Source organism: Peromyscus eremicus, chromosome 2 (genome assembly GCF_949786415.1).
Source record: "Peromyscus eremicus chromosome 2, PerEre_H2_v1, whole genome shotgun sequence".
Classification (NCBI taxonomy): Eukaryota; Metazoa; Chordata; class Mammalia; order Rodentia; family Cricetidae; genus Peromyscus; species Peromyscus eremicus.
Genome location: NC_081417.1, coordinates 2,724,542 through 2,743,968, shown reverse-complemented (window position 1 = coordinate 2,743,968; position 19,427 = coordinate 2,724,542). Strand labels below are relative to the sequence as shown.

Here is a 19,427-nt window from a genome sequence, read left to right as displayed (position 1 = left end):
GAACACTGGTGTTCACTTTTCTGCAGAAGTGCTGTTAGAATCAGGTCAGTCGATATTATGAAGATGTTTACAGTAACTGTTTAAGGAATGTATGATAATACACATTAATATAATAGTGTAAAATGAACATTTTTGAAGTTCTAGTAATATTTTCATGTGATCACTTTTTTTTTTGCACTAGACTCTTGTTAAATATACATTTATTCCTTCAGAAGTTATTCTCCACCTGACTTTATTACATCCCTTGTAGTTTCTCCATGTGACTTCTTCGACTTGCCAGTTTTGTTTCAACACTTCATGTAAACCCTTCAGGAGCTAAAGAAAGAAGCCTGGAGCTCTGGCTTTTTCCTGTTTGTACCCTTTGACTTGCATACTAGAGGAGGCCGGGGTTTATCTATTTTATAGGTATTGAACATCGATAATGAGCATGCTTCTGGTTTTCTTCTAGTTGTTATTTTTGGATAGCATTTTCCATCTGTGATCACTGGTGAGGTTTCAGTTTCCAGTGGCCTTCCTTGCCTCTGCTCTCTCCTCCTGCCACTGCTGTGCGGAGGAGACTGTCCATATGAAATCAGCTGCCAAGTTTCCACTGTTTATACTACATAAGCAGTGCGACTGCTGTCCCCCTCCTACAAGTGACACATTGAAATTATTTTCCTTGTCTTTGGTTCTGTTTTTTCTTAACATTTTTTAAATTAAATATTTTTATTTTTAATGGGTAAGTACTAGTTATGCATTCACATGCTTAGACATTTGGTCTACAGCTGGTAATGCTGTTTTGAGGCTTTGGAACCTTTAGGAGGTGGGGCCTACATGAAGGAAGTGGGTTGTTGGGAATGGGGTAAATTTTAGAGATAATATCTCGACCTGCTTGTCTTCCTCTAGCTCCCATTTCCTGTCAGCCCTTGCAGTAGCCTCCTCATGCCCCTGCAGCCATGACCTCCAGTTGCTCAGGTGCCATGACTCCCTGGCCAGGGTGACCTGTACTTTCCTCACACCATGTAGTTATTTGGTCACAGCACTAAGAAAAGAAATTAATATCAGAGTTGTAATATGTCATTTTGGTATTTGTAATATGGTGTGATAAAACCAGGCTACTTAATAAATCTGTTACTTCATATACTTAATATAGAGTGCATGTTCATTATATTATGATTCACACACCCCCCCCCAGTGGGTGTGGGTGTGGGTGAGGGTGAGGGTGGGTATAGTCAGAGGATAATTTCTAGGAGTCAGTTCTTTTCCTTCCATCCTGTCTTGGGACAGACTCTTGCTGTTTTTACATGCTGCGTACTGTGGTGACCAGTGAGTTTCCGGGCAGTTCTTCAGTGTCTGTCTCCTATCATGTCATAGGAGTGCTGGGGTACAGATATGCGACACCACATGTGACTTCTTTCCCATGGGTTCTGGAGATCGAACTCAAGTTATTAGGCTTGCATAGTAAGTTCTTTTACCTGCTAAGCCATCTTACTGGCCCACATACCATTTTATGCAAATGGGCATTTTCATTCTTTCTATCAAATCCTTTGGTCAACATTTTCCCTTTTCTCATGGACTTCCTCCTTACCATCTAGTAATAATCATTTAGCTGATTTCTAGAATTCTACATTTGTAGATTCCCTGTAATGTAAGACCTTGCAGCATTTCTTTTCCTGTGTCTGGCTTAATTGCATTGTATAATACTCTCCAGGTAATATGTAATGACATGTTGCTGAACAGTATTTCATGTATTTACATGACCTTTTATTTATTTTTTTTTTTAGACAAGGTCTCATGTAGCCCAGCCTGCCCTCAGAGGCTAGCTGTGAACTTCTGGCTATCCTGCCTCTACATCCCAAATGGTGACATTACAGGTACATACATCACACTCAGTTACCTGATGACACATACCATGTTGACCCATTTGGTTGTGCAGTAAAGACTGTGAGGGTGCAGATACCTATTCAGTGTATTAGTTACAGTTCTTTTGAATATATATCTGTAAGTGGGATTACAGGATCATTTGATAATTCTGTTTTCCATTTTCTAAGGAACCACTACACATTTTCTGTAATGGCTAATGACCATTCCTACCAGCAGTGCTAGGGCTCCTGTTTCTCCATCAGCACTTCTTATCTTTTTGAAAAAATAGTCATTCTAACAGAGGTGAGGTGATATCTTCCTGAATGTGTTTGTATAGGTTTCTATGCGCACACACACACACACACACACACACACACACATGTCTGTGTGTGTTTTGAATAGGGACTGGCCGTGTAGCCCAGGTCGATCTTGAACTTGTGACCTTTCCACATCAGCCTCCTAGTGTTGAGAGTACAGGTGGTTTTGATTTGATTTGAGAGTGCAGTGGTTTTTGATTTGAGTTTTTCTGAGAATAGTCAGGGTGAACATTTTTCATGTATCTGGTGGACATATTTGTGTGTTCTTCCAAGAAAGCTCAGTTCAGCTCCTGTTATGTGGCTGGGTTCTTTCTTGCCCCTGAGTTATATTCTTGGCCATTAGCCTCTTATCAGATGGATGCTTTGAAATGTTCTCTCTTAGTGTGCCAGTTGTCTTTTATTATCATTCCTTTGCTCTGTAAAACTCTTTAGTCTGATGTACTCTCAGTTATTTTTTATGTGTGTTGTCTATGCTTTTGGAGTCACATCCAGTAGATGTGTTCCCAGATGAATGTTGAGGTGTTGAACATTTCTCCTGTTGCCTGCCTGCCCCTGCACTTAGCTCCTATCCTTTCTTCCCTTCCTTCCATTAACTCTTACTGTGTATAGCTCTTGGTGGCTGGGAACATTAGCTATGTAGACCAGGCTGGATCAAACTTGCAGTAATCCTCCTGCCTCTGTCCCCTGAATGCTGGGATTGTGGGTAGGATCTACTATGTTCTGTTTCTCCATTTTCTTCTAGTAGTTTTATAGTTTGTCAGTCTCATGTTTAAATCTTTTATTTTAATTTTTATTTACGTGCATGTCCCTGTGTGAGTGTATCCCATGTGTATGCTGGTGCCTCTTCAGAAGCCGCATGAGGGTGTTAGATCCCCTAGAGCTAGAGTAACATGCAGTTGAGAGTCACATAGGTTCTTGAACAGAACTCAGCCCCTCTTTGGGAGCAGCAAGCACTCATAACCAGTCCTTTCTGGTTAAATTTTAATCAATTTTAAAGTGACCTTTGAATATAATGTGAAATAAGGACCTAATTTCAATTTTTGTGTGGATACTCACTTTCCCCTCAGTTTCCTGAAGAGATTGTGCTTTCTTCAGTGTGGTGGTGTTGACACATTCATTGTGTTCCTCTGCTTCTTCTATGTCAGTGCCATCCTATTTTGCTTACTGAAGCTACTGAAGTACATTTTGAAATCAGGTCATGTGGTACCTTCTGGATTGCTCTTTTTGCTTATCATTGCTTTGGCTGTTTGCAGTCTTGTTATTCCATATGTATTTTAGGATTGCTTTCCTTTTGTGTGTGAAAATGGCATTGGAATTTGGTGGAAATTGTACTGAGGTTGGATATTTTACCAATTCTCACCCAGGATCAGGATTCCATTCCCTTTATTTGTATGGTACAGTTTTTTTGGGTTTGTAGACTTCTTGCTACTGGACATCTGTCTGAGGCCCTTTTCTCTACCTGGATAGAAACTGTAGGCAGGGAGAAGCTCTTCAAGTGCTAGTTATGCCACCTCTTATAGTCCTTGGCATTTGACAATAATGAGCAGGGGTGGTGGCAGGTGGGTGCTCTCTTGTGCAGTGCTTGAGTTCTAGGACTCTCACATCTACACATGACAGCTCTGGCACAGGCCTAGGATGTTGGCATTCCTCGGATCCTAGCAGCTCCAGCAGTCAAGGCCTCTTCTCTTTAAGGTCCTCTTCTCTTTAAGGCCTTCTGTCTTTCAACCTCAGCTTTGCATGTTGTTCCTCTTGTTCCTCTTATAGCCCCTTCTGAACTCTCCAGTACCTCTTTTAGGCTGTCAGATCGCCTGCTGTTTGCTCCACTGCACTGCTGCTGCTCTGCTCTCTGAGATGGCACTTTCTTTATACCAGCCCACACTGCTAAGAAAGTAGGTAAGAGGCGGCCCCAAAAGAGAAATCTATTATAGGGTCTAATGTTGCAACAGGAGGAAAGGCAGCACAGGAGGGTGGTTCCTAGCCAACTCTCTTTGATCAGCCTGAGTGGCTTGCTTCTGCCGACAGAGGAAGGGTGTTGGCACTAATTACAGCAGACCTAACATGCAAATGAGGCTTTGTGTTCTTTTCTTCAACAACAGTAGTATTAACCTTTTTGATAGGTCATCAGGGAAGTGCTTTCTACCCAGGATAGGAATGGTTGTAGGATCATCTAGACTTCACCATGGCTTGTGTTAGTGGAAAGTCTGGTGTAAGCTATTTGAAACAGTTCTGGCTGAGGCTGCATATTCAAGAGCTATAGCACTATGTTGTATGATGTGGTGGTTTGAATGAGAATGGTTCATATGTTAGAATGCTTAGTCCTCAGTGAATGGAATCATTTGGGAAGGGTTAGGAGGTGTGGCCTTGTTAGAGGAGGAATGTCACTGGGGGTGGGCTTTAAATTTTCAAAAGCCTATGCCAGTCTCAGTCTGTCTTTGTCTATGTTTCTCTCTCAGATGTGCTCTCAGTTAGTGCTTCAGTGCTTTGCCTGCCTGCTCCTCTGCTCTACACCATGATGTCTATAGACTAACTAAGCAAGTCCCCTATTAAATGCTTTATTTTATAAATGGCCTTGGTCATGGTATCTCCTCACAACAAGGGAACAGTAACTAAGACACACACAATGTGTTCAGAACATCTGGTGTTGGCATACAGGTAGTAGTCTGGTAGACTGATTGATAGTCCTTTTGCTCATGCAGCCAGGGTAATTCTAATAGCTACTAATTAGGGAATCAGATTGTCCCATGCCCCAGAGTCTCTAGTCTCTGCTTATTTACAGAAAAGGTGAGTACCAGAAGGAGTACTTTTAGTAAGAATTTAGGGAACTTAATATTGACATGAATAGTGTTTTTACAGTGTTTACCACCTGTCCAGTGTCCTGGGGAGAGGTGGTTGCCCCTCACCTATCATCCTCTTACAGTGGTAAATTTACTCCTCTGTGTTATTAGAGTTAAGTTTAGTGCATGTGTCCTCACAGCCCAGGGTTGGCCACCCATCTACAATAAACCAATTAAAAATCATGTTAATAGTGAAAAGTAGGATAAGAAGATTTGTTTGATATGGCCACATTGGGGAGAGGGACATTGAGATCCAGTGACTTCCCCTAGTCCATCTTCATGTCCTTACATGAGGGTTAGGTTTAAATATCATAGTTAAGCAGTGTGGTCTATTTGAGATCACCCCACCACCCCGCTCCAGTGCTGGGATCATAGACTTGGACCATGAGATATTTCTTCCCTTATGATGATCCTAAGGGATTCAAAGCCACTGGGGATTGAACCAAGGGACTTGTGCATGCTGGGCAAGAACTCTATCCTTGAGCTTTATCTCAGCCTTTTCCCCTCCTCTGCTTCCAGTTTCAGTTTTGAAGGAAGATTTCACATATCCCTGGCTGGCCTCAAGCTTACTATGTAACCAAGGATGGCTGTAGCCTCTGATCCTCTTCTATTTTCCATATGTTGGGATTACAGGCATATACCACCATTTCTGGCTCCTTTTTGTGACAAGATCTCTGTTTCCCAGGTTGGCCTTGAATTTTATCAATAGTCCTGGCTAGCACAAGCTAATCCAAATTGTAACCCTTGTGCTTCAGCCTCTTGAGTAACTTGGCTCTTGTCCTAACTTGGTGCATCCCATAATCTTTGGGATGTTGATTTTTCAGTTTCAATATTTGAAGTTATTAAAAAAATTTTCCTTGAGTTCTTTGACTTTAGGTTGTTAGGGAACATTTAATGTTTCATTTTCAAGTACTTGTGAATTTTCCAGAGTTTCTTCTGCCAACTGAGTTTGCTTTTACTCCATTATGCTCAAAAACATACTTGATATGACTCCTGATCCTCCTGAGTTCTGGCATTACAGGCATGAACCAACAATCCTGGCTCTTTGCTCTCTTTTGGTTACCATCTGCTTGGAGTATTTTTCCAGCCTTTCATTCCCAGTTATGTGTGTCCTTAAGGCTAAAATGAGTGATAGATTTACATGATGAGATGAAGGAAAATGAATGTTGGCATTAGTATGTAACCATCTACTAATACATTAGGGTTACTCTAATAAAGGTGATTTTGGGGCCACAAGAGGGATGCCAGATGCAGGTATAGTATCAGTAGCTGGGTAGAGGCACGGCTTACATCCTGACTGGGATGGATCACAGCAGTATTGGATTTCATCAGACTGTTTGGGAATTGCTTATATCTGGAGTTTTCCACTTAATATTTCAGACCATGGGAGATGATGAGTTAACACCTCATTATGGGAAAAGAAAATACAACAGATAAAGGAAGAACACTGTATGGTTATTTCCTGGGTTTCCTTGTTGCATTTTGTTTACATCTGGTCTCCTACTAGAACATGAAGACTGGATCCTGGCATGGATTCATGCACCGTCGTTTGTTTCTGTGTTAATTTTTTCATCCCCTGAAGTGCTTGGGGTCAGACCTATTACCACAGATCTGTAGGCAGATTGACCTATTGTAGTTGTGTTGTTTTGTTTTGTACTCTTTGGGGGCCCACCACCTAGCTCCCAAATAAATACATGGAGACTTATTCTTACTTATGAATGCCCTCCATTAGCTTGGCTTATTTCTAGCCAGCTTCTCTTAAATTATCCCATCTACCTTTTGCCTCTGTGCTTTTACCTTTCTCTATTCTATTTACTTCTTTTTACTTCTTACTCCATGGCTGGCTGTGTGGCTGGGTAGCTGGCCCCTGGAATCATCCTTCCCTTCTCCTTTCCTCACTCCTCCCTCCTTCTTCTCATATTTCTTCTCCTATTTATCCTCTCTGCCTGGCAGCCCTACTTATCCTCTCTCTCCTGCTGGGCTATTGACCATATGTCTCTTTACTAGACCAATCAGATGTTTTAGGCAGGCAAAGTAACACAGCTTCACAGAGTTAAACAAATGCAACATAAAAGAATGCAACACATCTTTGCATCACTAAACAAATATTCCACAGCATAAATGAATGCAAAACATCTTAAGCTAATATTCCACAACAGCCCACCCAAAAAGCGTTTGCTAAATGGAGATAAAATTGTCCTGATCTTGTTAAAAATCTCTTGATTAGCTCAATGTTGCCTATAATAGAGTTTTTTTTTTTTAATTTTTATTTTGCAATACAATTCAGTTCTACATATCAGCCACAGATTCCCTTGTTCTCCCCCCTCCCGCCCCCCTCACCTTCCCCCCAGCCTGCCCCCCATTCCAATCTCCTCCAGGGCAAAGCCTTCCCCACAGACTGAGATCAACCTGGTGGACTCAGTCCAGGTAGGTCCAGTCCCCTCCTCCCAGGCCGAGGCAAGGGACCCTGCATAGGCCCCAGGTTTCAAACAGCCGACTCATGCAATGAGCACAGGACCCGGTGCCACTGCCTGGATGCCTCCCAAACAGATCAGGCCAATCAACTGTCTCACCCACTCAGAGGGCCTGATCCAGTTGGTGACCCCTCAGCCATTGGTTCATATTCCATGTGTTTCCGTTTGTTTGGCTATTTGTCTCTGTGCTTTATCCGACCTTGGTCTCAACAATTCTCTCTCATATAAACCCTCCTCATTCTCGCTAATTGGACTCCCAGAGATCCACCTGGGGCCTAGTCATGGATCTCTGCATCCAGATCCCTCAGTAGTTGGATGAGGTTTCTAGCACGACAATTAGGGTGTTTGGCCATCCCATCACCAGAGTAGGTCAGTTCGGACTGTCTCTCGACCATTGCCAGCAGTCTGTTGTGGGGGTATCTTTGTGCATTTCTGTGGGCCTCTCTAGCACTTTGTTTCTTCCTATTCTCATGTGGTCTTCATTTACCATGGTCTCCTATTCCTTGTTCTCCCTCTCTGTTGTTGATCCAGCTGGGATCTCCCACTCACCCAAGCTCTCTTTCCCTCGACCCTCGCCCTTCACTACCCCCACTCATTTCCAGGCTGTTCATGTAGATCTCATTCCATTTCTCTGTCATTGGGCGATCCCCGTATCTTTCTTGGGGTCCTGTTTTCCAGGTAGCCTGCCTGGTGATGTGAGTAGCAGTCCAGTCATCCTTGTTCCACATCTAGTATCCTGTTATGAGTGAGTACATACCATGTTTGTCTTTCTGAGTCTGGGATACCTCACTCAGGATGATTTTTTTCTAGATCCATCCATTTGTCTGCAAACCTCATGATGTCATTGTTTTTCTCTGCTGAGTAGTATTCCATTGTGTATATGTACCACATTTTGTTTATCCATTCTTCAGTTGAAGGGCATCTAGGTTGTTTCCATGTTCTGGCTATTACAAACAATGCTGATATGAACATAGCTGAACAAGTGCTCTTGTGGTGTGGTTGAGCATTCCTTGGGTATATGCCCAAGAGTGGTATAGCTGGATCTTGGGGGAGATGGATTCCCAATTTTCTAAGAAATCGCCATATTGATTTCCAAAGTGGTTGTACAAGCTTGCATTCCCACCAGCAGTGGAGGAGAGTTCCCCTAGCTCCACATCCTCTCCAGCATAAGGTGTCTTCAGTGTTTTTGATCTTAGCCATTCTGACAGGTGTAAGGTGGTATCTCAGAGTTGTTTTGATTTGCATTTCCCTGATGATTAGGGATGTTGAGCAATGCCTTAAATGTCTTTCAGCCATTTGAGTTTCCTCTGTTGAGAATTCTCTGTTTAGTTCTATAGCCCATTTCTTAATTGGACTGTTGGGCGTTTTGATGTCTAATTTCTTGAGTTCCTTATATATTCTGGATATCAGTCCTCTGTCAGATGTGGGATTGGTGAATATCTTTTCCCATTCTGTAGGCTGTCGCTTTGCTTTGTTGACCGTATCCTTTGCCCTATAAAAGCTTCTCAGTTTCAAGAGGTCCCATTGATTGATTGTTTCTCTCAGTGTCTGTGCTACTGGTGTTCTATTTAGAAAGTGGTCTCCTATGCCAATGCGTTCAAGACTACTTCCTACTTTTCTAGCAGGTTCAGTGTAGCTGGATTTATGTTGAGGTCCTTGATCCACTTGGACTTAAGTTTTGTGCACGGTGATAGATATGGATCTATTTGCAGCCTTCTACATGTTGATATCCAGTTTTGCCAGCACCATTTGTTGAAGATGCTTTCTTTTTTCCATTGTGCACTTTTGGCTTCTTTGTCAAAAATTATTTGTTCATAGGTGTGCGGATTAATGTCAGAGTCTTCAATTCGATTCCATTGGTCCACATGTCGGTTTTTATGCCAGTACCAAGCTGTTTTTATTACTGTAGCTCTATACTACAGCTTGAAGTCAGGTATCGTGATGCCTCCAGAGGTTGTTTTATTGTACAGGATTCTTTTGGCTATCCTGGGTTTTTTGTTTTTCCATATGAAGTTGAGTATTATTCTTTCCAGGTCTGTGAAGAATTGTGTTGGTATTTTGATGGGGATTGCATTGAATCTGTAGATTGCTTTTGGTAAGATTGCCATTTTTACTATGTTAGTTCTGCCTATCCATGAGCATGGGAGATCTTTCCATTTTCTGACATCTTCTTCAATTTCTTTTTTCAGGGACTTAAAGTTCTTATCATATAGGTCCTTCACTTGCTTGGTTAGTGTTACCCCAAGGTATTTTATGCCATTTGTGGCTATAGTAAAGGGTGATGTATCTCTGATTTCCTTCTCCGCTTTTTTGTCCATTGTATATAGGAGGGCTACTGATTCTTTTGAGTTGATCTTGTATCCTGCTATGTTGCTGAAGGTGTTTATAAGTTGTATCAGTTCCTTGGTGGAATCTTTAGGGTTGCTCAAGTATACTATCATGTCATCTGCAAATAGGGAAAGCTTGACTTCTTCCTTTCCAATTTGTATCCCCTTAATCTCCTTATGTTGTCTTATTGCTCTGGCTAGAACTTCAAGTACTATATTGAATAAGTATGGGGAGAGCGGACAGCCTTGCCTCCTTCCTGATTTTAGTGGAATTGCTTTGAGTTTCTCTCCATTTAATTTGATGTTGGCTGTTGGCTTGCTGTAAATTGCCTTTATTATGTTTAGGTATGTTCCCTGTATTCCTGATCGCTCCAAGACCTTTATCATGAAGGGGTGTTGGATTTTGTCAAATGCCTTTTCAGCATCAGTGAGATGATCATGTGGTTTTTTTCTTTGAGTTTGTTTATATGGTGTATCACATTGACAGACTTTCGTATGTTGAACCATCTTTGCATCCCTGGAATGAATCCTACTTGATCATGGTGGATAATTGTTTTGATGTGTTCTTGGAGTCTGTTTGCCAGTATTTTATTGAGTATTTTTGCATCAATGTTCATGAGGGAGATCGGTCTGTAGTTCTCTTTCTTTGTTGTATCCTTGTTTGGTGTGGGAATCAGGGTAATTGTAGCCTCATAGAAGGAGTTTGGTAATGTTCCTTCTGTTTCTATTGTATGGAACAATTTAGAGAGTATTGGTATTAACTCTTCTTTGAAGATCTGGTAGAATTCTGCACTGAAACCATCTGGTCCTGGGCTTTTTTTGGTTGGGAGACTTTTAATGACTGTTTCTATTTCGTTAGGGGTTATTGGACTATTTAAATAGTTTATCTGGTCTTGATTTAATTTAGGTATGTGGTACCTATCCAGAAAATTATCCATTTCTTTTAGGTTTTCCAGTTTTGTGGAATAGAGGTTTTTGAAGTATGACCTGATGATTCTCTGGATTTCCTCAATGTCTGTTGTTATGTCCCCCTTTTCATTTTTGATTTTGTTGATTTGGATGCTCTCTCTCTGTCTTTTGGTTAGTTTGGATAAGGGCTTGTCTATCTTGTTGATTTTCTCAAAGAACCAACTCTTTGTTTCATTAATTTTTTGTATTGTTCTCTTTGTTTCTATTTTATTGATTTCAGCTCTCACTTTGATAATTTCCTGGCATCTATTTTTCCTGGGAGACTTTGCTTCTTCCTGTTCTAGAACTTTCAGGTGTGCTGTTAAGTAACTAGTGTGAGATTTCTCCAGCTTATTTATGTGGGCGTTTAGTGCTATGAATTTCCCTCTTAGTACTGCTTTCATAGTGTCCCATAGGTTTGGATATGTGGTGTCTTCATTTTCGTTGATCTCTAGGAAGTCTTTAATTTCTTTCTTTATTTCTTCCTTAACCCATTGGTGATTCAGGTAGTTATTGTTCAGTTTCCATGAGATTGTAGGTTTTCTGTAGTTTTTGTTGTTGTTGAAATCCAACTTTAGACCATGGTGGTCTGATAGAACACAGGAGGTTATTCCAATTGTTTTGTATCTGTTTAGATTTGTTTTGTGACCAAGTATGTGGTCGATTTTAGAGAAGGTTCCGTGGGGTGCTGAGAAGAAGGTATATTCTTTTTTGTTAGGATGGAATGTTCTGTAGATGTCGATTAAGTCCATTTGAGTCATGATATCAGTTAAGTCCTTTATTTCTCTGTTAAGTTTCGATTTGGGGGATCTGTCCAGTGGTGAAAGTGGGGTGTTGAGGTCTCCCACTGTTAATGTGTGGGGTTTTATATGTGATTTAAGCTTTAATAATGTTTCTTTTACATATGTGGGTGCCCTTGTGTTTGGGGCATAAATGTTCAGAATTGAGACTTCATCTTGGTGGATCTTTCCTGTGAGGAGTATGTAATGCCCTTCTTGATCTCTTTTGATTGATTTTAGTTTGAAGTCTATTTTGCTGGATATCAGGATGGCTACACCCGCTTGTTTCTTAAGACCGTTTGATTGGAAAGTCTTCTCCCAGCCTTTTATTCTTAGGTAGTGTCTATCTTTGAATTTGAGATGTGTTTCTTGTATGCAGCAGAAAGATGGGTCCTGCTTTCGTATCCATTCTGTAAGCCTATGTCTTTTTATAGGTGAATTAAGTCCATTGATATTGAGAGATATTAATGTCCAGTGATTGTTCATTCCTGTTATTTTTTGGTGGTGATGTGTGTGTACTTTTCTTCGTTGGGGTCTACTGCTGTGGCTTTATCTATTGCCTGTGTTTTCAAGGTTGTATCTGACTTCCTTAGGTTGGAATTTTCCTTCTAGTGCTTTCTGTAGGGCTGGGTTTGTGGATAAATATTGTTTAAATCTGGCTTTGTCATGGAATGTCTTGTTCACTCCATCTATATTTGCTGGGTATATTAGTCTAGGCTGACATCCATGGTCTCTTAGTGTCTGCATTACATCTGTCCAGGACCTTCTGGCTTTCAAAGTCTCCATTGAGAAATCGGGTGTTATTCTGATAGGTTTGCCTTTATATGTCACTTGGCCTTTTTCCTTTGCTGCTCTTAATATTCTTTCTTTATTCTGTACGTTTAATTGTTTAATTATTATGTGGCGAGGGGACTTTTTTTGGGGGTCTAGTCTGTTTGGTGTTCTATAGGCTTCCTGTATCTTCATAGGCATTTCCTTCTTTAAGTTGGGAAAGTTTTCTTCTATGATCTTGTTGAATATATTTTCTGTGCCCTTGAGTTGGTATTCTTCTCCTTCTTCTACCCCTATTATTCGTAGGTTTGCTCTTTTCATGGTGTCCCAAATTTCTTGGACATTTTGGTTCATGACTTTGTTGACTTTAGTGTTTTCTTTGACTGATGAATCTATTTCTTCTATTGTATCTTCAATGCTAGAGATTCTCTCTTCCATCTCTTGCATTCTGTTGATTATATTTGCATCTGAAGTTCCCAATCGTTTTCTCAGATTTTCTATTTCCAGCATTCCCTCTGTTTGTGTCTTCTTCATTTTTTCTATTTTTGCTTTTCAGGTCTTGGACTGTTTCCTTCATTTGTTTCATTGATTTTTCTTGATTTTCTTTCAGTATTTTATTGTTCTCTTCCAGGACTTTTTTGATTTCTTCTAATTTGTTTGCCCTTTCCTCTAGTTGTTTACAGCGTTCTTCACATTTTTTTGTCTTTTCCTCTACACGAGCCTCTAGCTTCTTCATGATGACATTCGTAAGGCTATTTTTTTCTGCTTCCAATTTCTGATGTTCAGGTCTAGGTGTTGGAGGAGTGCTAGGGCCTGGTGATGGTATATTGCTATTCATTTTGTTGTATGTGTTTCTGCCTTGACGTCTGCCCATCTCCTTGTGGTTCGTTCTTGGCCTTATCCGCACACTTGGTTCAGACAGAGCTGACAGATTCAGGAAGTCTCTCTCTCTTGTCCAGATGGGAGCTCTCTTGTCCAAATTGGAAGTCCGGGGCAGGATGGGAGCTCTTCTTCAGAAGGGAAGTCCGGGGGAGGATGGGTGCTCTTCTCTCTCTCTCTCTCTCTCTCTCTCTCTCTCTCTCTGTCTCTCTCTCTCCCCCTCCCCCTCCCCCTCCCCCCCCTCCCCCCCTCCCCCTCTCTCCCCCTCTCTCCCCCCCCCCCCTCCCTCCCTCCCTCCTCCCGACGGGAAATCCGGGGCAAGATGGGAGCTGGGGGCCAGCCTCTAAGTCTCAAGAAGAGGCTTGGGGCTTGGGCGGATGGGCGTAGGGGCAGGGCGTGGAGACTTCAGGGTCTGCCAGGGGTCTTGGAGAAGGGGATCCTTCCCGGTGGGGCTAGAAGGGAGCTTGCCCAGTGACCAGAACCTGGGGCCAAGTTGCACAGGTCTTCCCGGGAGTGGCTGGTGCCCAGGGATGGTGTGTGTGTGTGGGGGGCAAGTTAGGGGACTCACCTGTGCTTCAGAAGGGAAGTCCGGGGCAAGATGGGAGCTGGGGGCCGGCCTCTAAGTCTCAGGAAGAGGCTTGGGGCTCAGGCGGATGGGGGTGGGGGCAGGGCGTGGAGACTGCAGGGTCTGCCAGGGGTCTGTGCTTCAGAAGGGAAGTCCGGGGCAAGATGGGAGCTGGGGGCCGGCCTCTAAGTCTCAGGAAGAGGCTTGGGGCTCAGGCAGATGGCGTGGGGGCAGGGCGTGGAGACTGCAGGGTCTGCCAGGGGTCTTGGAGAAGGGGATTCTTCCCGGTGGGGCTGTGCTTCAGAAGGGAGGTCCGGGGCAAGATGGGAGCTGGGGGCCCGCCTATAATAGAGTTTTAAAATTAGAAGTAGGTCTCCTGGGTTTTGAGGTGTTTAAGAGTCTTCTTAAGTTGTATGTAAAAATTCTAATTTGTTTGGTTTTTCAGTAGGAGAAGGTCCATAAATTTGGTGAGACCATGGAAAAGGGTCCATGCCAAAAAAAGGAAGAGAAATCACTGGTCTACAGGGAAAAATTGATAAGACTCTAGAAAGTGCTAGCTGTAGGTAATTTCTTAAAAGTCTTATTCTTGTGATTGAGTTCCTCAACGCACAATCTCTTTCAGCATGTCTGACTTTAAAGAAGCTGTCTTCAGTTCCACTTTGGGTCCAGGTCTCATTTTGTGTTCTTCCAGACTCTTTTGGAGTACAGCACTCCATCTTTTTTTTAATGTATGATTTCTCTCTTCAAGGTGAACGTAGTGAGAGTCCTCCCTTCTTTCTTTTTGGCTTATTGTGATGTTTAGTATTAAAACATTGTGAAAGGTTTCTGCCAGCGAGTAGTGGTAGTTGTTTATTTATTAATATTTGCCTCTGTCTCACCAAGAGATGGGCTGGAGTTGACTCAGCAGACCTACTAGATAACAGTACTGGCTGATCTAGCTGAGGATCCTAGGGATTTGGAGTCCATGGAGGATCACAGCCATCTGTAACTCCAGGTCCAGATTCCTGGGTGTGTACACACACACACACACACACACACACACACCCACACCCCACACACTGTTGTGGAATGTTAGCTTAAGATATGTTACATTCATTTATGCTGTAGTGATGCAAAGATATGTTGCATTCTTTTTTTTTTAAATGAACTCTTTTTTTTTTTTTAAGATGTATTTATTTATTACATATACAGTGTTCTGTCTGCATGTGTCCCTGCAGGCCAGAAGAGGGCACCAGATGTCATTACAGAGGGTTGTGAGCCACCATGTGGTTGCTGGGAATTGAACTCAGGACCTCTGGAAGAGCAGCCAGTGTTCTTAACCCCTGAGCCATCTCTCCAGCCCTATGTTGCATTCTTTTTTTTTTTTTTTTTTTTTTTTTTTTTTTGGTTTTTTGAGACAGGGTTTCTCTGTGTAGCTTTGCGCCTTTTCCTGGAACTCACTTGGTAGCCCAGGCCGGCCTCGAACTCACAGAGATCCGCCTGGCTCTGCCTCCCGAGTGCTGGGATTAAAGGCGTGCGCCACCACCGCCCAGCCTGTTGCATTCTTTTATGTTGCATTTGTTTAACTCTGTGAAGCTGTTACCTTGCCTGTCTAGTCTGATTAGTCTAATAAAGAGCCAAACAGTCAATAGCCCGGCAGGAGAGAGAGGATAGGCAGGGCTGATAGGCAGAGAGGATAAATAGGAGAAGAAATATGAGAAGAGGGAGGGAGGAGTGAGGAAAGGAAAAAGAGGATTTAAATTAAGAGAAGCTGGCTAGAAATAAGCCAAGCTAATGGAGGGCATTTATATGTAAGAATACATCTCTGTGTATTTATTTGAGAGCTGGGTGGCAAGCCCCCCAAGCAGTACACTTCTGTCTGCCTAAAGCTTTCTTAATTTCCTCAGTCGCTTGTAACCTTTTATCATCAAACCATGGATCACTCATATATACTGGAAATATTACAAATGAAGGTTGTTTTAACACTATTACATGAATATGATTATCCATTTGGGAAATATAATTGGTTAAAATGCAATTAAGCCATGATACCTTAAACACAGAACCATTCATAGAAATATTTTCTTCACCAATTAAAAAAACATAGGGCATTTTGACACAAGCTAAAACAGTTCCTTTCAAAGGACAAACAGGTTTCAAGTGACTGGAATGTCCTGTCACTATTCCCATGGTAGCAGCAAGTTAACAAATGTAAGTTTGTGGAGATCCAGTACTGGAATACCAAATTCCTGTGTGTGTGTGTGTGTGTGTGTGTGTGTGTGTGTGTGTGTGTGTATGAATGATAGTCCTTGGTCCTAAGATTGTGCTGTAGACACAAGGTAAGAGTCACTATAATTGTCCTGATTTCTGGACCAATCAAGAATATACTGCTATGTCCCTGTGATGTTATACTTTAAAGGAACAATGCCAGTACATCATTGCCATAGCAAAGTTCTGTTAGACTCTCGAAGTTCTTTTGTGTGTGGAGGAAATTGTTGAGAGGGTGAAATATTACTTATCCAATCACCTTGAGGAAGCAGTAACTGTATACAAAGTGTACATTGTTTATCATATGCCTACTGTGTAGTTTTGAACAGGATGACTTTCATGATAAACTAAGAAGGGTCAGTTTCTTCTTAAGCCTTGGAACTAATACTAAGGAAATCATTTTTCTATCTTTCATAGTCAAGCCATTCATTAAATGTCTATTTGTAATCCAAACTACTCTTGTAAAATTGTTAGGTAAGTGCCATATTAGATACCAACAGAGACTGCTTCTCTGCCTAATGTCATTTAAATTCCTGTTTTGAGAACTGATTCATTGAGTACAAGATGAAAAAGTTGACAGATGTACTTAGAGGTTACGTCACTTAAAAAGTAAAATAAACCTGGCTCAATGGTTAAGAGCACTTTCTACTCTTCCAGAGGACCCAAGTTTTGTTCCCAGCACCCATGTCAGGTGGCACATAGCTGCGCAACTTTAGCTTCAGGGGAATCTGATGCCCTCGTCTGGCCTCCCCAGGCAGTTAGGTATCTTTAGGGTTTCTATTGCCACAAAGAGATACCATGAGCATGACAATTTTTATAAAGGAAAACACTTAATTGGGGCTGGCTTATATTTCAGAAGTTTACTTCATTATCAGCATGGTGGGATGCAGGCAGACTTGGTGTTGGACAGGTAGCTGAGAATTCCACACCTGGATTGTCAGGGAGTAGGAAGAGAGAGACACTGGGCCTGGCTTGGGCTTCTGAAACCACAAAGCACACTCCCAGAGACACACTTTCTCCAACTAGGCCACACCTACTAGAGTAAGGCCACACTTCCCTATGAGTTCCAGTTCCTATGAGCCTGTGGGGGCTCATTTTCATTCAAACCACCACAGCATCTTTGAGCAGAAATCTGAGTGGATCTTGATAGAGAATTTTTTTTTTTTTTTTTTTTTTTTTTTTTTTTTTTTTCTGAGACAGGGTTTCTCTGTGTAGCTTTGAGCCTTTCCTGGATCTCACTCTGTAGACCAGGCTGGCCTCGAACTCACAGAGATCCGCCCTCCTCTGCCTCCCTGAGTGCTGGGATTAAAGGCGTGCGTCACCATCGCCCGGCGGTAGAGAATTTTTAATACGTCATAGTGGATATACTATATAAGTTGCATACAGTCATGAGTATATTGAATTCAGAGAAACTCATGGGCCAGTTTCTTAATTGTGTATGCAGGAAAGGAAGAAAATGAAAAATAAAAACTTGTGTCCCCAAAGAAGTGATGCTAGCCTACACTGTACTGTTGACCCCTGTTCTTGTAATGTAGAAAAGCCATCTGGGGCTTCTGTGTCTTCAGAGTCTCTAAGGAACTCTCTTACAGAGGGCAGGGTCACCTTACATGGTGTCCCCATTGTTCTCTCATGTGATGTTGAAGTATTTCATTCAGCTGTCGTTTATTCAAACTCATTTATACAAAGATGGATGGTCCATGCCCCACCTCCATCTGTCTAGTGAAAAAAGTATTGTGAAGTGATAGCATCCTTTCCCACCGAGATCGTGCTTCGTAGTGTTACTGCCACAAAGAGATATCAGTCTGCTGTTAACTTGCAGAAGTCTCATTCTGGAAACCTTTTATTTGAAGTATCTAGACATGCCAGATGTAAATGAGCATTCCAAGAGTTTTTTTAATATTTATTTTTAGTTTTAAGTGTATCTATGCATGATGTTCCAGTACTAAACAATTAGGCTTGTTAATAAAAGCTTGTAGTCTCATTATTTGTTGTAACAAAATTTTTCAAACAAAGCAGTCATTGTGTTTGTACATGTGCATGAATTAAAACAGTGAATCTGGCTTTTTTGAATTTGAAAGTTCAGGCTGACCTTGAGATCATGAACCTCTAGCCTTCGCTTTCTTAGTGCTGGAATTACAGAAATGCTTTCTCACCATGCCTGACTCCTTTTTGTTTTTGTATTTTTTATCTAGTTTTTCAGTAATAAATATTATATGAAATATATTTAAAATGTATACCATGTAACATTATTAGCTTCTAAGGTCAGGAATTTTAAGTCATTAAACCAGGATTACTCTTACTATAAATGGGGCTAAGTGATTTAGAGCCATGCTTTGAATCGGAAAGGTCTGGTACTAAGATGCAGCAGTCTCATTTTCTAGACCAGCACTGTCCAGTGTGGCAGCCACCTGGTAGCTGCCTGTAAGCACGTGAAATCTGACTAATAAGTCAACTAATTGAATTTTAAACTGCATGCAGTTATGATCAGTTCATCTCTGGATATGTGATCATGATCACCATATAGGACCAGTACTAGTTAATTTAAATTCTGAGCCCTGGTTTTCTAACTTCCATGGTTGTTAAAAGAATTAAGTAAAATAGTGTATTTAAGTCGTAGCACTGTGGCTAGAACAGAATGTATTCATGGAAAATGGTAGTTAAATATTAATGACACATTAATTTAAACTTGTTTGTTTTTACTCTTTTCCAGGTTTAATTTTTTTTGGAAATCAAGTTCAATATTAAAAAGAAAAAGCACACATTATTGGAAGCCATTTCTACTAATTCCGATATATTTTAACTTATGATTTGATTTGAATACTGTCATGGGAGGAGCTGTGAGTGCTGGGGAAGATAATGATGACTTAATTGATAACCTTAAAGAAGCTCAGTACATCCGCACTGAAAGAGTAGAGCAAGCCTTCAGAGCCATTGACCGTGGAGATTACTATCTGGAAGGCTACAGAGACAATGCTTACAAAGACTTAGCCTGGAAGCACGGGAACATACACTTGTCAGCACCTTGCATTTATTCTGAAGTTATGGAAGCTTTGAAACTTCAACCAGGATTATCTTTTCTTAACCTGGGAAGTGGAACCGGATATTTAAGTACAATGGTGGGCTTAATTTTAGGTAATTTTATTTTTGTAAATTTCTATTTATAAAGTGAGCTCAGTTTGTGTGGCTCTTCATGACCTACAGTGTTTGTAACCAAATCTAGTATGTCTGAATGTGTCTGTTTAAAGCGGTATAGTTTTTACTTAGGTGTGGAAACACATAGTTGAAATCTCCTCTTTCCCAGCCCTGAACCTAATGGTTGGTCAGTTCTTGCACTGTTGTGTCTAGTTACAGTAGATACAGATATAGTATGTCAATGCTTGAAATCAGCTAGGGCTGGATACTTAACTAGCATTCACAAAGTCCTGGTTTTGACTCAATATTTCA

At 41.4% G+C, this 19,427-nt stretch overlaps 1 protein-coding gene across 3 annotated transcripts in view; it reads left to right on the top strand.

The window, feature by feature from the left end:
• The window catches only part of Pcmtd1 (protein-L-isoaspartate (D-aspartate) O-methyltransferase domain containing 1), an 85,953-nt gene that overhangs the window by 20,188 nt on the left and 46,338 nt on the right, over positions 1-19,427 (top strand). The window contains exons 1-2 of one of the 3 annotated variants that reach the window (XM_059253796.1): positions 1,767-1,853; positions 18,694-19,115. The exons of 1 other annotated variant lie outside the window; for it this stretch is intronic. In XM_059253796.1, the coding sequence (XP_059109779.1) occupies positions 18,809-19,115 (307 nt within the window). In that variant the 5' untranslated portion in view covers positions 1,767-1,853; positions 18,694-18,808. Of the gene's footprint in view, positions 1-1,766; positions 1,854-18,693; positions 19,116-19,427 lie in introns of those variants that run through there. One more of the 3 variants, XM_059253795.1, reaches the window with a different exon arrangement.